The 16,841-nt window shown below is 42.7% G+C and overlaps 1 protein-coding gene across 1 annotated transcript in view; it reads right to left on the bottom strand.

Moving 5' to 3' along the window:
• ITPKA (inositol-trisphosphate 3-kinase A) overlaps positions 1-8,089 on the bottom strand; it is a 14,734-nt gene extending 6,645 nt beyond the window's left edge. Inside the window, exons 1-4 of the mRNA XM_009319260.1 lie at positions 8,012-8,089; positions 7,558-7,654; positions 5,172-5,385; positions 3,336-3,540 (exon numbers count right to left, since the gene is read on the bottom strand). Coding sequence (XP_009317535.1) covers positions 3,336-3,540; positions 5,172-5,385; positions 7,558-7,654; positions 8,012-8,089 — 594 coding nt within the window. The remainder of the gene's footprint in view (positions 1-3,335; positions 3,541-5,171; positions 5,386-7,557; positions 7,655-8,011) is intronic.
• Positions 8,090-16,841: the final 8,752 nt, after the last annotated feature.

Raw genomic sequence — 16,841 nt, forward strand, 5'->3', positions numbered from 1 at the left:
AGTGAAAGTTAGGAGCCATCTGATCTGATGTATGATAATACTCAACAGCACATAGAAATTTGGAACTTAGTCTGATGCCTTGTACCTCTTTACTGGAGTAAGGTTGTTTTAAAAATAAGTTCTCCCTGTGCCCCAAATCCCAGAGCAAAGTCTGGAATAGCTGCTGCATGTTCCCTTTTCTTCCTTTTTTGTCTGGACAGACTAATTGCTTGCTTCCCTGTTGTTTAGAAACACTTTTATGATTTCGTTCCTTTGCAGTGGTTGGCAGGAAACGTAACTGCTGCCTGACTTTACTTGCTGTAAACAACATCCAGATTTTGAATGGCACCATCCCTCGTATTCTATACCAGGTCCTTGCAACAACTCTGGATGTACCTGATCCCCAGGAGGCGCTTGCCTGACTTGCTCCTTGAAGTCATGCCTTTGTCAGGGCCTCCACATACATTCCTGCACAGCAGAGCAGTCCTTTGCACAGTGCAGCTAGTGAGCCACTTGCAGCACTTCTCATTAGATGTGACAGTGACATGGCTAGCAGGAGGGCAGGTTTGGCTGCTCCATAAAATAGTGCTACCTATCTTAACCTGTGTGGTCTTGCTCAGATTCCTCTGCAGACTTCCCTTAAAGGGCTCTGGGTTAAGGTCGTGATCTAAAATGGATTCACAAAGATTTATGAATCAAATCTGACGTCCTCCTGGGAAAATGGCTATCCCCGATCTACAGCTAAAGGAATGGCACCAAAGGAAGAAGTAACTTCCCGAACTGCCCAGAGATTCAGTGACAGAATGGGAAGCCAGAACTCCGGATTCTCAGCCCCATGCATCTCTGCTCTGCAAAACTGTTAGTGCTGTAGAGACAACGTTTGTGATGCCTAGCCTTCAGACAGCCCCTTCCAGAGAGGAAACCTGCATTCTGAATCTGGCAGGCACAAGAGACTGAGTGTCAGGTGCCAGCTGTAAGGAAATCCAATGGTTCCAACTATTTTTGATAAGAGGAAGCGGGACAAATCCCATAAGTGAACCCGGCCTGATTTCAGAGATATGGAAGTGAGGCAAGGAAAAGAGATGGATCAACCTGAAGAGAAAAGGCACCCCACTGAGGAAGGGGGAGTGCATATGATGAATCAGATCTCATTTATTGGAAGCCACTTCACAGAAGGGCTTCTATGATTTCAGTTTCTTTGCTTCTGCTTCTTATTCCAGCAGCCACAAGGCTGCTGAATATTTCTGAATGACCAAACCCAACATATCTGTTCAGCTAACTCCAGGAGTTAGCAGTACACTCAGGGAGAAACCCCTTTTTCCCATCAACCACTAGCTGGCACCACTGATCCTTATAGGCTCTCCTCTCAAAATGAGAATCTGCAGCATGGCTTTGCTTTTCTGCAAATATACAGAACTGGATGTACAGTTCAGCTACAGTGAAACAGTGTAGGGAGCACTGACTAGCTGTATTGCTTGAACAACTCAGTTTCTGTCACCATTTCTCCGTGTTAAAAAAAAAAAAAAAAAGAAAACAGAGAATACCACCTACATCCCTCATTACAGCACAGGGAGATAGAGGAAAAGGTAATGCACTACAGTACTCCAAAGCATTTCCTGTGCTTAATGAAAGATTAAGTATTTGTGTCCTGTTTTGCACAGTTACAGCATTGTCTCAACAGAGGGAAATACCATGCGGTCTGCATGCTGTACTGCTCCTACCCACCTCTGATAACCAGCCAAACCACAAAGAACAAGCCAGGAGGTTTTACTGGAGCTCCCCCATGCTCCCTCAGCTCAGTCACTCTCCAGGACTCAACATAAATCTGTAAGTCTTCTACACTGACCAACTATCTTTCCGAGAACGTATATAAAAGGTCTTGAGATCATCTGGTTTTCCAAGTCCATGGTCCAGCATCCAAAGACCTAAGTGGTTTAGGAATAAAACAGGTATCTTGACAACATCATTAGATGGCTAAAGGGTAAGACAGGAAGTCTCTTGGGTGGACAGAAGCCAGATCATCTACCACCCAGACGGTTCCTGCGCAAAGATGCCTGTGTCTAACAGCCAGGAGTGGGTGGCACAGCGTGCAGGGGCCAGCACAGCATGAGCTGGAAGCCCTAGTTCCCATATCACAGCAGGAGAATCTGTGAATGAGGAAGGAAGACGACAACAGGGGGAAGCAGAAAAGAAAGGGATGTTTAAAGAGCCTCTGCTCGTCAGCGTCACCCTCTTCTACCCCTTTCTTCTTCCTGTGTGCTTGAACTATGAAACGGAAGCAAAACTCATCCAGATTATAATTTACAATGGCCTAAGATACCTAAATTAAACATATATACTCTGGGAACATCCTGAAATCACACAGGGTAACCCATGCTAACTTCTTCATAGCTGTCCCATCATGGGCTTCAGGTAACAAGTACTCATCCAGGGCGCGGGTGGGTTTGGGCAGCCTTCACCATGCTCTGTGCTGCTACAGGTACACCAGTATCTAAACCCAAGCAAACTAGTTTAAGGCTAGCTGTGACAGGCCTATGCAAGCAGAAAGCACAGTTCTGGATTCCAGCAAGTGTTAACATTCAAGTAACTGAGTCAGGTGGCTGATATTCTGAGAGTAGGTCCTACTGGGTTTCTGGGTAGGTGTCTGACATTGCCATAGGGCACAACAAATATAAAGAATTAATGGGGAGGAAAGAAAACTGCCAGGGTTGTTCTATGGCTGTAAGGTAGTACCCTAAGGAATGGTATAGGGGCACAAACTTCTCCATCAAGAACAGCAGATGGACTTTGTTGATGGAGAAATTTTATTTTTGGTTGTTTTGGCTTTATTCCAGCTCCATCTATACCAGATATTGTCATGTACTTAAAAGGAAAAGGGGCTTCCTCAATCCCAAGAATATCTAAGCTAATGCTTTTAACATGACTTGCAAATAAACGTAACTGGAACAAAAACACTTTACTGTGATTCACTTGGAATAAATGTGTATAGTTCCTGGATTAAAAAAAAGTAATTGCATGGGGAGAGGCAGTTATTTCTTCAGTTTTGAATTCCTCCTTATAACAGTCTCATTTTCATTTTATCTACACTGTGTACCTGCTTGGGTCCTTCCTGCAATGTCTCCATGGTTGAACCAAGTATGGCTGATGTGCATTTGATGTGTAACTTCATTGACGCTACTCTGTTATAATTACTATGGATGCTTTAAAACCACAATACACTGTACTCTGTGGTTTTAATTAGTGCATTTTCACATATTCCTTTGGAAAACCTGGCTACTGATGCACATTAACTTTTTGATTAATCCACAAATCAAAAAAGTTCAGTCTCCAAGAACAGGCAGAAGTGAAGCTATTACCTTAATCCCTTCAATCCTGAAGCCCAGGTTGGCACTAGAGCTGATGGTTTCCCTCCACTGCATGTATCGAGGTTTGGTGACAGCATGCTGGGCATTCTCTTCAGCTGTGGGAGCAAGAGGATCCACTTCAATCATTTTCTTGTACATGTCCTTACGCAGCTTTGGTTTCTCACGGGCCTTAGTCAACTCTTCCTCCAGGTATGTCCTGCAAAAACATCACATCCCAACAAAACCGTAAGGACTCCCCAAACATTTCTTTTTACAACTTAGAACCTGGCCTCAAGAAATGTCAACCAAGAAAGTAAGTATTATCATTACCCCAGTTTTGCATATGGGGAAACTAAAGAACACGGACTAATGATTGCACAGGCATATTTAGTGAAACAGTTGCAGGAATCAGGAATTGTGTCATTCACTTCTTGTTCTAACTATAGCTTTACTACTGTTGCATGTTATTGTTATGTCCTGCTTACAAAATGGGAGAAAGCTGAATTCCTACTGTGCCATGAAATACAACTGTATTTTCAGAGGACAGTTAGGAGGGATCACTTACAATGAAATCAAAAGCAAATAGGGCTGCTGAAGTCTTACTGTCTTCTCTCTCCTCAAAAAAACCTAACATCAGTTACGTGTGATTTTTTAGCAGATTATCCGAGCAGCTCCAAACCAGAAGAGGTAACTAACAACAGGAAGGTGAAAGGTGACAAGCCTTCCACATTTTGCTGTTATCACTCAACCCGTTAATCTGGTAACCGTTAGAAAGGCACTATCCATGTTCCCTACATTCCACTGGACTCCTAGAGCTTGTCTCTCTCCACAAAGCTTGCACTTTGTCAGGTGCCTGGAGTGTACTTTCTTCATCACAGTGTAATAACCCAAGCTGGTATTTAGTAGATGCTGTCACTCATTACCAGAATGTCACCTACTTGGAATAAAAGATGTACTGCTGCAAATCCTTCTCCTCTTTCTCCCGGGCGTACCAGTGCTACACTTTCTACTCTGATTTAGCTGACAATTCATTTAAGATTCTGCATCTATTTGAAATGGCTTGTCTGCACTCCCGTAAGTTGAATAACTCATTTATGACAATAACTCTTGAGCATCTGAGCTGGCACCCAAAAGACTACCATGACAGTTCATACCTCTCTGTACCGTTACTCCAGGCTCTCAACAGATTCCTTATCTATTTGTTATGCTTTGATAACATTTTTGAGGTTTTCCTCTTAATCACAGACAAGAAAAGGAAAAGAAAGTGAGAATCTGGAGAAAAAGGTGATAGCATCACGGAGATGTCAGAGTAGGGAAAAACACAGGTCAGTCCTGAGCAGATGGTCAACTCTCTTCTTTACAGAAAAGATCAATACCAACAAAGACTCATTCAAGCGCTGGAAATGGGCTTTCACACTGCTATGCAGTCATTCACATTTGGAGATAAGAATTTTACTCTTTGTGGGGTTTTCTGAATCACTGCATACGCAAAAGTTAAATGAACTGGCAGTGAATGAATCGTGTGATTTTTTTTCCCCATGTATTATCAGGCCACTGCAGAGAAACTTTGTCTTAAATCACCCCTAAAAATATCTTGATGTGGATAGTTTTTGAGGTTATAAATCATTCAGTTTACAGAATCCATGTACAATCAGGCAATGATGGGACATACTCTCTCAGGTTGTCCAAGGCGATTGCCAAACCAACAACGGGTTTCCTGGACTGAATCCCAAGGCTCCAAAAATGTTACCAAACTCCTCCAGACAGAGCACGACCACATCCTCCCCTTCCCCCACTTCCTTCAAATGCATTTGGGTTAGAAAGCACTTTCTCTTTCATGTACCCCACCTTATCCCCATCTTGCAGTCCATCACACAAGGCCCTTCAAAATCAGTAAGCAAGTCATCCAGCTGAATGTAGCTCTCGCCATCTCTCTCCACCACACCATGGAAGCAAGGGACACAGGAGCGTAGCGGGTCTTTCATCAATCGCTCAAAACACTCCTTTTCATTCTCTGAGAAGCGTTTGAGAATCTTCCCACTATCAGCTGCCTTGAAACTCCCTAAAAAAGAAAATCAAACACACGCTGACAAGACTGACCCGCAAAAAAGAAAAACACTTTCCCCCACCACTCCAGCTTCATCTACCTCAGCCTCATGACACCAGTTAAAGATTTCCCCTGAACAGAAAAGATAACATGCTTTTCATAAAAAATAAAACACCCAGGACAAACACAGCTGTTGGCAGTGAAAGTCCGTTTGGATACATTCCCATGTCAGAATTTATAGCTTTAAGGAGTGCAGCTGCTCCAGGCCATCCATGGTTTTTTTTTTTTTTCCATGCTAAACTCTTTGTTAGGTTATTAAACACTACTATACTTACTAAAATGCACAGGAAGAAGCCACGAGCCAGAATTCATTAATCCTCTGACAGGCTATTTCAAAGCTGCATAACACTGCCAACGTTGGCTTTGTCCTTAATCCCCACATCAGGTATACCTGCTGATTGTGTACGTACCGAGGCAGTACGGTCAATCAGTGATCGTTAAACAGCCACGAACAGGCCAGAAGCCAAGCACTGCCCTCTCTACACACATGCACTGTGACTGCGCATGCGTCTATCTCCAGGTACTGCCTCTTCTCCAAAGCCCTGCTAATCTGCAGATATGCCTATAGTGCAATTGTTTTTTTACAACCCAGTGTCTGAACGGTATCCAGTACAAATGACAATCTGCATAGGCCAAGATTGGCAGTAATTAGACTCCAGCTGCGGAAGTCACTCTCCTGTCCTGCAACCTGCCAATAACATCTGAGGAAAGTACACATTTCATTCAGAGGTACCCTTTAATCTACACGACATAAAATAGGTGCCAAAGTAGGAGCCTCATTAATCCTGGGTCTAGCGCTCAACTTGTATCATAGCAGGATCCTTCAGCCATTGCAAACTGCTTCTTCTCTGACAAATCCTAGAACTGGCACTGCTGCAGCATAAGGGCGAGGGCGGTGACGGCCAGGTTTTAGTTCAGAAAGAACTTGTCATATCAAAGAAGAACAGCTGCAAAAAGGATGGACTAAATACAACCACAGAAAACTATCTGAAGCAAAGTGGGGCAGTATCTCTCCTCATCAGCTTCTAGTAACCTCTTAACCCTCCTCTTCCACCCTACTACACAAGCCTCCAGAAGGGTTATGATTACACGACCAGTGCATCACTCCACACAGATCATGCCAACCCCATTCACACTGTGATAAAAACTGCAATAAGACTGGGTCATCTTGGCACTCTGCGTGATACAAGTCAGCCCCACCAACACCACTGTGCAAAATGCAGCTACTCCATTTCTAGGACTAAATAAATTTCTCTGCACAGCTTTGAAGTGCATCATATTAGTGTATTAGCATATAAAGAGGTGGTTCAGGTACTGCATTAAAGCACGATGCAGTGTAGGTGCCTGCCCACATGTGTACTAATAAACCCCGCACTAGCACTTTAGGAACAAGGGCTGCATAGGAATTAAATGAAGCATGAGAGAAGCAAACCTGATGACTTCTCTTTGTTGTTTTTTTTTTGTCTTACCAATGAAACAAAGCCTACATCAGGAGCAACTTACCAACTTCCACAGACACAAAACTAGAACCAGGCAACTGAGCTGCTCCTTGCACTCATACAGTGAACAATGACAGACTTGCAATGCAAACACCTGGTCAGCAAGTCAATTTTCACCAGACTGTTTTCCACCCAAGGGCTTACATTCAGATGAGGGGTTTGGGGTTGGTATTAGAAACACTGTCCTTGCCAGGGCTGAGGCACACATAGGCACAGACAGTAATCCTTCCCAATGTTAGGGAACTAACATTGGCTACTCCTGTCAAGAAAGATGATCCCATACCACAACCAACAGCAACAGATGGACTAGGGCTTCAACTCCCCAGTCCCTCTTGTTTCCCTCTAACACATATTTTACATATATCACCTTATAAGAATGCATCGGGAGCCTGGCCCTTCCCCAGAGTCTGACCATTGCTTCCTTGCTCATCTCATTATTCAGGTATATCACTCCCCCTTCCCTATCCCCACCACAACTGAAGGAAAGATGTTCTAGTTCACAGATTCACGTGATATTGCCTGCTTCCTTTTACCTGAAGGAAGGAAACAGAGAAATACTGAAACACTGTTTTCCTTGCTGCTGCCATCCCCACTCCAGAGACAAACACACTGAAGATACCCATCTCACCTGTATGCCCAGCCAACTGCACCCACGAGTAGCGTTTCTTGAAGGGGCTGATGACTGGTAAGTTAACCATGGTTTTAATTGTATGCCATGCCTTTTTCTGGAATACAAAGAAAAGAAATATTAAGTTGGGCAAAAGCTGAAATCCTGACATGCCACAAGCCTACCACATAGCTTCATGCACATTGAATTGTTCCTTACTAATTTGTAAGTGCTCAAAGGTGGAACCACAAAACAGACACTATGATCATCATTGGAAAAACATACACATAAACCCAAGAATGGACAAATACTTAAATAGAATGCCCTAGCATCCACAAGAAAGCTGCCTGCAAGAAATAAAAAAAAAAAAGTGTCATACTGCACATCACAGGCCTGTTCTTAGCCACACCTGACCCCCTCTGTGTCCGAGTCATGCAGTATGAGGAGAGCAGATGCTGAACACACACTTACGCACATTTAAGCTTCCACGAGACATGAACATAAGCTGTTTGCCACTGTCAGCAATACTTCCTTTCCCAGAGAACTTCAGCATCACCTCGTGATTAACGGCTTTCTCTGAGTCAGCAGGTGAATCTTACTGTGGCAGATGCATAGAAAATGCATCTCTAGTTGGACACGGAGGTCACCCAGTTCTCTCAGCACCCATTGACAGTGTGCTGTAGAATCTACTCCAGGACACAGATTTTCCTGCTCCCTCCCCTCTTTCCCAATCGTGTTACTTTTTAACAAAGCTGGGCATTGCTCTGGCCACCTCTGGCTGCCACACAGCGCAGCTGTCTGGATACCGCTGTGGGCAGACGGGGAAACAGAACAGCTGCTCACAAACAGCAGCCAAGTGCTCTGTTGCAAAGGCAGAAAGGAAAAAAAAAAAAAGGTAGAAAGTGACAAAGTCTCATGCTCTGGAGCTGAAACCCAGGTGGCAGAGAACCACAGCCCACTGGCGTTCATGTTACGCTCTGAGGGATCCCGAAGCACTTTATAAACAAGGACAGTAGGTTCATTTCTTCTGTCACTAGGACATGATACCTGCTGGAGAAAAAAAAAAAATGGAGCTGCACAATACTTGTGGCATGACAATTTAGTGCTGAGGGTTTTTTGCCGAGATCAAGTATAGTTGGGGATTAGGCTGCATTTACAGAAGTGCTTATCAACGGCCTAACTGGGATTCACCAAAATCAATGGGAGGCATTGATTTCACTGGAAACAAGTTTAGGTCATTGCTCAACACCTGAAAAATCCACCTTCAAAACAACCATGTCTCCTCTAGCAGGGATATTGATCTGACAATTTAGGTGCTTCGGATACCTGATTTTTATTGTCTTCTACACTATACTTCTACAGCAGTGAAAAAAAAAAAAAGTGCAATTGCAGGCAATGATACACAGGCAAAGTGTAGCTCTCCAGATCACACCCTGACCTGGCCATCCTTCCCCAAACTTGTTCGCTTATACCACGTTTCTTATAAGGTATCCTCTAGCAATGTTGGTCACTGCCTGAGGGCAAAACCCTGTGGCTACCTTAGAATGTATCAAGAGGATATGTGAACTCACAGACGCAAGCGACCTTTTAAGGATTTGTCTTCACAAGAAAGTTTTAAGTTATGCTGCAAAATAAACTGACATAACAATATAATCACCATATGAGCATACTTATTCTGAAATAAGATTGCTTCTTCCTATTTAACTTATTTTGGCTTTGAATGCAGTTCAAGCTGAAATGAAGTCACTCTCGGTCTGATGTAAGCGCCCCATGCAACAGTAATACTTCTGAAAACATACTGTGCCAGTGAGAAGAAACACGCAAAGAAAATCCTGGATGTTTGGGAATCATGAAGACTCGGATGCACTTACTGCAACTCCACAGATGTTACTAGCTCTAGCTAAACTCCAGTTTCATAAATACCTTCTGCAGGTTTAAAGGACCCTTTCATATTCTATATTATTTGGATTTCATATTCTATATTATTTGCTTTAAGTCGTTCCAAACTGCAACCTTGCAGCACTAAACAGCGACGTGGCTCTATCACAGAGCTAGCTGCTGTTTAGTGAGGATGAGAGACTCTTGTACACTACTTATAAATGTCCATAGCCTCCTTCTGAAGGAAAGTGCAATGTAACTATTGTTATTCAAGTAGCAAAGATAAATTACTTTTGTATAGTGTATTTGCCAGATTTAACTGATCACAGAAGCCTTTCAGTCTATTCTGCTGTTTCTACTCTAGAGGGACACAGCCCTAAGTTATTTAAAGAACAGCTGAAAGTAAACATCATTCTGAATTAAAATGACCCCTTTGAATGTAACTCCTGCCAAAGATTTAGTTTTTGAAGATTCCAGCCCAATTTTCAGAGTAACACTGCTTTTTCCCCATCCCTTAATCTGAAGTCAGCGTTGCTCCGTAACTCTCTCATAAAGATGCTATACTCATCATAATGTCCGACTTCTAACAAACTGCATCCTGTCTCCCAATGACTTGTCATACTGCTATATCCAGAACTGATGAGAAGCACAGGTTTTCAAAGAATGCACATCAACTGTCAATGCAACACCACACTCCAGTGGCTTTCCCGCCTCCTCCCTCCCACCTACCCCCTAAGAAGCTGCAGCTTTTATTTGTCTCTCCTTCACACCCACAGTACAATGGGCCAAATTCAGCCCCAGCTCAAGTGGACTTTGGCTGCTTAGGTTACAGCTGCCTTGGATGACTATGTTTAAGCTACTCATCCAATAAGCAGACACTGACAATTTTTAATTTTTTTTGTTATTTTAAATAATCTCTTCACAAACCTTTTTCCCCCTCAAGACAGGGAAAGCATGAGGCTGAAGCTAGGAGGGAAAGGATTGCTTCCAGATCCAACTCATGGGGCATGCTGCCATCGGCAGGGGGTCAGCAGTTCCACCTTCCCCGTCTGCAAACTCCAGTCTCCCAACTCACTAAACCCAGGATGCAAATTGCCAGGATGCAAACAGGGCGGCATGCTGTTGGAGCAGTGGTGTGAGTGGGAAGATGAAAACTTTGTGTGCCTGCTGTGGGAGGAATCTTTCTCACTTCTATTTCTAAAGCAAGATCTCTTCCTCTTTGTTAGCAATGGTATTATGTGCTTTTCAAATCACTGCTTTATGCTGCAATGGCAAAGAGGACTGCTACCACTGCCCATCTGTATTTGCAGTCCATATCTCCCTCAGTCCCTTTTTCTTCTAGATTCCTGCTCAGTCTTCCTGGATCTTTTGCTCTGCCTGGGTTTCTCCAAGCCCTCATTTCTTCTAGATTCCCAGCCAGTATATACTATTCACATACATTCAGGGAAAACTCAGATATCTTTGTATCAGGATTGCCTGAATCAGATGCCCTTGACATCACCAATGCTGTTTTATATGCCTCTTGAGATCAATATACTCAAGAGTTTTCCAACAGGAAAAAGGAAACCATTCCAAATGGGCCAAGAGGCAAACATGAGAAATATTAACATTCTTGGATTCAGCATGTAAGTTACTCAATGTGAACTGTAACTGACACACTATATATATCTCCCTAAGCAATAAAAGGTGTGGGATGCTAAAGAGGGGAAAAGCTAGTTTTCTGCCAACAGGTCAGCCTGTGTGACAGGCTGAGACACTGGAACTGTCCCTGGCAGCAAACAAACAAAAATTCAGGGGAAGAGAATGGGAGAACCGATTCCCACCGTGCAGCCACAACGCACGCAAAGGGTTGTGGCTTGGTATCTGACATTGATCTGTGTTATCTGGATTACTCTTTTGAATCACGCTTCTGAATTTGAAGCACAGCACTGAAGAGAAGCACACATCCATGCAGCAGATGTGGCAGACTTGGCCTGTGTTAGCACTGGCACATGCAGACAAGACGCTGGCCAGATGAGGTATTCTCAACCTATTCAACCCTGGATACAGGTAGCTGTTGCCATCATGCCTATCCATTAAGAAACAGCAAACATGAGCAGCAACCAGCAAACATGAGCACAACACATTGTGCTCATGTTGCTGCAAACATGAGCAGCAACCAAGAGCCACTCGTTCCTGTGAGCACAGCTTTCCCCAGGCCTTTTCTCACGATGAGAGCACAACCTCATACATTACTAGTATGCAGAAGCACAGCCATGATGATCCTGCCCAAATACACCAGTAGAACTTGGCTGAGGAAAACCCACTAAACTCACTGGGAGGCATTTCATCCATTTTAGTCCAACCCCCCCTGCCGTGGGCAGTGACATCTTCAACTAGATCAGGTTGCTCAGAGCCCCCTCCAACCTGACCTGGAATGTTTCCAGGGATGGGGCATCCACCACCTCTCTGGGCAACCTGTGCCAGTGTGTCACCACCCTCAGCGTAAAAAATTTCTTCCTTATATCTAGTCTAAATCTAGCAGGGGGGTTGGACTAGGTGACCTTTAAAGGTCCCTTCCAACCCAAACTATTCTATGATTCTATGTTTTTAAGGGGTTTTGGCTCAGGCCTCACTGTCCCCAAGAGTTAATCCACAGGAACTAACCAGCTTTCCTGAAACCATCCCACCATTTCAGGACAACGGCTAAAACATCCTAATAGCCAAGCTCACCAAACAGATTAGTGCAGACTCCCTGAATTAGGTGGGGTTCTTTTGGTTGCTGCTGCTGCTGTTGTTTTACAAGCAGTATAAAACAACTGAAATCTCTCTCCTAGCATATGCTGATGAGCCACTCTGACTCCTAAGGGCAACAGGGGATAGGAACCTGAACCTTCCTCTGCTGTTCTGTGGAAAAATAAATAAAATCTCTCCCTTATTTAAGGGTAAAATGAAATCAAAGATCTCGGTTCTGTGAACATCTTAAACACATGTAACTACCCTCAGACAAGCACTGACAAACAGGCAACGTACAGAAGAATTTGCTGAATTGAGTCCTAAGTGAAGCAATTACAATAGTTAAAACCACCAATCACATCTAAACTGGGGGGGGGAGAAAACCCCTCTCTTCAGGAAAAAAAAAACTATCAGTTTTAAGAATCCCAGCATGTTACTTAAAACTACAGCAAGTTAAAGAACAAAAGTACATTGTAAGGTAACATAAATCAACAGGGTCCCTAAAAAAGTTCATTTTTCCATCCGCAGCAGAGTGGAGGAGTAGTTTCTTGCTTGAGTTGGTAAATTTTCATGGAAATTCTGTTAGACTATAGTAAACAATGACCCTTGAATCCTTCTTCCAGGAAAATCTCAGCAGTTTCTTTATCCAAGATCCTGTTGTCTTTTTTTGTGCACTAGTACAAAGCCTACGCAAGCCTACAGAGAGCTATTATGACAGCAAGAAACAAAAGGATGGTGAGAAATTTCTTTGTAACCTTTTTCTTTCCTAAAAGGCTTTAAGAAAGAGTACTTAATTGTCAGTCATCATAATCTACTGTTCTTTTAAAGTCTTTACATCATTTAGGCTAAATTCTGCCACTATGGGACATGGGGGCTGAAATCTGATCTGTATTGCTGGTTGCCACTGCCTACTCCGCATCTCACTAACTCCTAGAAGGAACAAGGTTCCTCCACAGGGACTTGCAAGGAGTACAGAAAACTACAATTATCAAAGTTACTACACGTGTTTCAAAATAATTCTGTAAGAGCCATGTGCCCAAAAGGCAAAAGCACTGAGCAATACCTTGCCTGACAATCTCAGCCAACGCAGTGCAAATGAGCAAGCATGCAAGAAGGTGATGGGTGTCGGCCTCTTTCCGGACACAGGAACCATAACAGTAGTGACTGGAAAAGTAACACCTGGGAACCCATCAGACCAGTAGCTGGAACTGCCTTCTACGAGCAGGCCCTAAGCTAACACTAAGCATTACTAAACTGGGTATCAGCTATGACTTATCCATGCACAGTATTAGTCATTCTCCAGTGGCTCACCTTTCTGTTGTGAATTTTTTTCTTCCCTTCTTCTCTTCCTTCCTGGGTCACACACTAGCACCCATATTACCCTCTTTGAGTGATACAACAAATCCTCATAAGGTCCATAAAATTATTCACAGGGATGTCGTAAGTGTTAGTGTGAGCAGGTGCTAGGGTCTAGTCCTGCAAATAGCTCTCTGTTAATATTTGTTCCTTCCAAACTCTGTGTATGTTTTACAGCTTTATTATTGTTTCAGTTTTACTTTTTGTAGTATATACATTTACTTAACTCAATGTTTTTAAAACCCTACGAGTTAATTTTATCTACAAAATCCTTGACTGTTTTATTTACCTTAGTTTATTAAAACTGAAATAAATCAGCTTGAAAGCTAGTTTGTTTTCTTAATTCTTTATGCCATTTTACTAAATTACTTAATTCAATTTGTAAAATGAAATTAACATATTCAGATTTGTTCTCCATTTTCAGTATTGTCACTCTATTTGATTTGGCTTTGACCTGACCTTTGGACCTGCACATATAAAGAACTTAAATGTAGGTCCAAAGCTACTAACCATATTAGTTTAATGAACTAAGCCTAGCCCGAACAAAACTTCACTTTCATCTCTCAATGCAGCCACCACCTGCCATTGCTATAAAAAGCTTCCATAAGAAATCATTTTGAGTAGACCACAACCAAGACAATTACTAGCCTAATTTAATTACCCTGTAATTAGATATGCTTCCCTCTCTATGTGAATGTAATCAATAACTACAGTAGTATAGTTACAACCTATTAAAAAAAAAATCACAAACACTTTAACAAAGAATCTATTGCTTTGTCAAAATCATAATATTCTACAAAGATAAGTTATCAGCATAATTCCCACCAAACCAATGAGTTTTACATGGGTGCAGCTTCACAGCAGCCAGATTCAAAGGTTATCAGGGATTTCATTTTTTCAAGAGTGCAGCTCTGGGATAGCCAACCATACAGTCTCATCTCATGGAGAGATCTGGGGATTTGAGTGATGTTATATGTTATATAAAAAAAAATAATTTAAAAGATAGTGAGAGTTGCTGAGCAACATGGTATCTTTCCGGTTACAGTCACAGAATTTGCCTACTGAGGGATTCTGGTTTTGAGTTCTTTCAGTTTGAGGCTTAGTGTAGTTGTCTTTGCAGATCTGAAAGAGGCAGGCACTTGACTTGGTCAGATCCAGATCCTGGAACAGCAGACATTTTTATGCCCAATATAAGCAAATTATAATTATCCTTGTTTTTTCTTCTAATAATATATACATATATATACACACACACATACTCGCTGCTTTAGATATTTTAAAAATGTGCATTTAAAAGCTTTTCATTGCAGTTGATCAAAATTCCATGACTTTTTTTTTTTAGTTGTCCAGACTATAACAACTCCTAGGCTTGGGATCATTTGGTATTTGAAGAAACTTAGAAGACCTAACAAAGCATTGTACCACAATGGAGAAAGTAAAGCATACATGTCATTTTTCCCTTATTTGTTGGGAGAAATATAACTTAAATATCGGGTAGGGAAGCAAGGTGCAAGATTTGCCCATAGCTAAAACAAAAGTACCCCAAATAACAAAAAGAAATCCCTGAAGTTGTCATATAAAGCACGCACTTTGTACTTTCAGGAGATGGTTTCTGTGCTTTTGCCCCTTATTAAAGGTTTCTGGAATCCTCAAACTAAGGAGATTCTTGCTGCCAAGTCTACTACCCACTTGGTTGAATCAGACATGAATCACAAATCGAGACAAAGATCTCAATGGGTGGGAGGTGAAAGAGCAAGTCAACAAGAATAATGCTCCCCAAGCAAGATCCGACAGGAGTATGTGAGCAAACACTCACACAAACCTTTATAACTAAGTTTCTGAGCGCAACACTTGATTCAGCTCCCAAGATAGGGTGAGGCTCTTACAGCAACTGACTTAGCCCTGTTATTACCACATTTCATCTTCTCTTGTCACTGGGCAGTAAATGGGGTCCTGATGCACACTAACACTAGTCCGCACAGTAGTGATTGTTGATCGCTAGACAAAAATGTATTAGGGTGAGCATCGAAATGTTGCTCTATGATAACTTACATCAGTGGATAGCCCAGCCTAGAGTCTGGACATTTGAGCACGTGGTTTAAAAAGCCTGTGCCCTGATCTGATATGCAACATTCTTCAGACTGTCAGAGGTGCTATGCCAACCAACATCAACTGATAATTCATCCAAATCACTGCAACTGGCCTTCTGCCATAGCAGCTGTGTTACTTCAAATGCTGTCAGCTGTCACTGAAGGAATACAAACAATATAACCATGTCCCTGATCAAGGAAATCACTGAGCAATCTCCACATGCCAGACGCCTTGAGAGCCTTGACTGTCTCTGTACCTGCTTCAGTCCCCAAGGGAGCTAACACTCGCTGCTTTGTCACACAGTTGATCTTCCTACGGTGTACAAGTGCCAGCTGGAGCGGTAAGATTGATGATCAACAGGAAGGGAAAATGCATGCTCCTAAAGAACGGCAGTTTGCATGCTACATGAGCAACTTCCCGATCAGCACCTCTCAGCAAACTGTGACTACGCCTTCATCTCTCCCTCCCTTTCTTTCATCATCCAGCCTCCAAAGCTTTGAGAAGAAACGGTGCTCAGCCTGTACTTAGCCCTTGATGCTTCTGGTTTTGCACTCAACCATGGGTGAGGGCCACAGCTGCTCAACCAGCATTTGGCAGGTGTATCCTCTGACTGCAGGGTTTTCGTTTCCTGTTTGTACCACACTCAAGATGGGCTGGGCTAAATCTTCAGTCATGAGAATCACTTAATGCAATAAGCAGAAACAAAGCCGCTAGACAGAAGCCTCAGGTTCCTGTGTTTTCTCCTCTGTCATGCCTCACCATGCAGTGAGATGCATACATTCTTCAGCTTGCTGCTCTTTAGGATACTTGGTAAGCTTGTTGGATATTCACCATGTCTGGACCAAAGGAAGAAGTGAAGAAAAGAGAAACGGATGGTTGGTATCAGACTGAATTACTAGGAGCACAAAATCCCATGTCCTACTCCACAGTTGGATTCTACTTGTAATTCCAGGAGCAGTCCCTCTCCAAATCAGAGGAAAATGAAGTGTGAAGAAGGGAAAGCATTGCTTGCCTTTCTGCAAACAGCATCAAGAGCCGCAGTCTGCTCACTATTCTGCAGGAATCAACTTTGACATTTTGCTTCTGATCATTATCAAGTGAAATATCTACAACCTTTATGTCATTCCCAGGCCAAAAGCCAAAATAGTCAAGGCGTTAGATAGCTTTAAAGCTGCACTGTCACAAGAGTTTCCTTCACTTTTCTCACTGAGATGTTGTAAAAGCAATACTGTTGACTGAAAGACAGATTTTATTTTAGTAAGAAT

The sequence above is a fragment of the Pygoscelis adeliae genome, unplaced genomic scaffold (assembly GCF_000699105.1).
Source record: "Pygoscelis adeliae isolate BGI_AS28 unplaced genomic scaffold, ASM69910v1 Scaffold22, whole genome shotgun sequence".
Taxonomy (NCBI): domain Eukaryota; kingdom Metazoa; phylum Chordata; class Aves; order Sphenisciformes; family Spheniscidae; genus Pygoscelis; species Pygoscelis adeliae.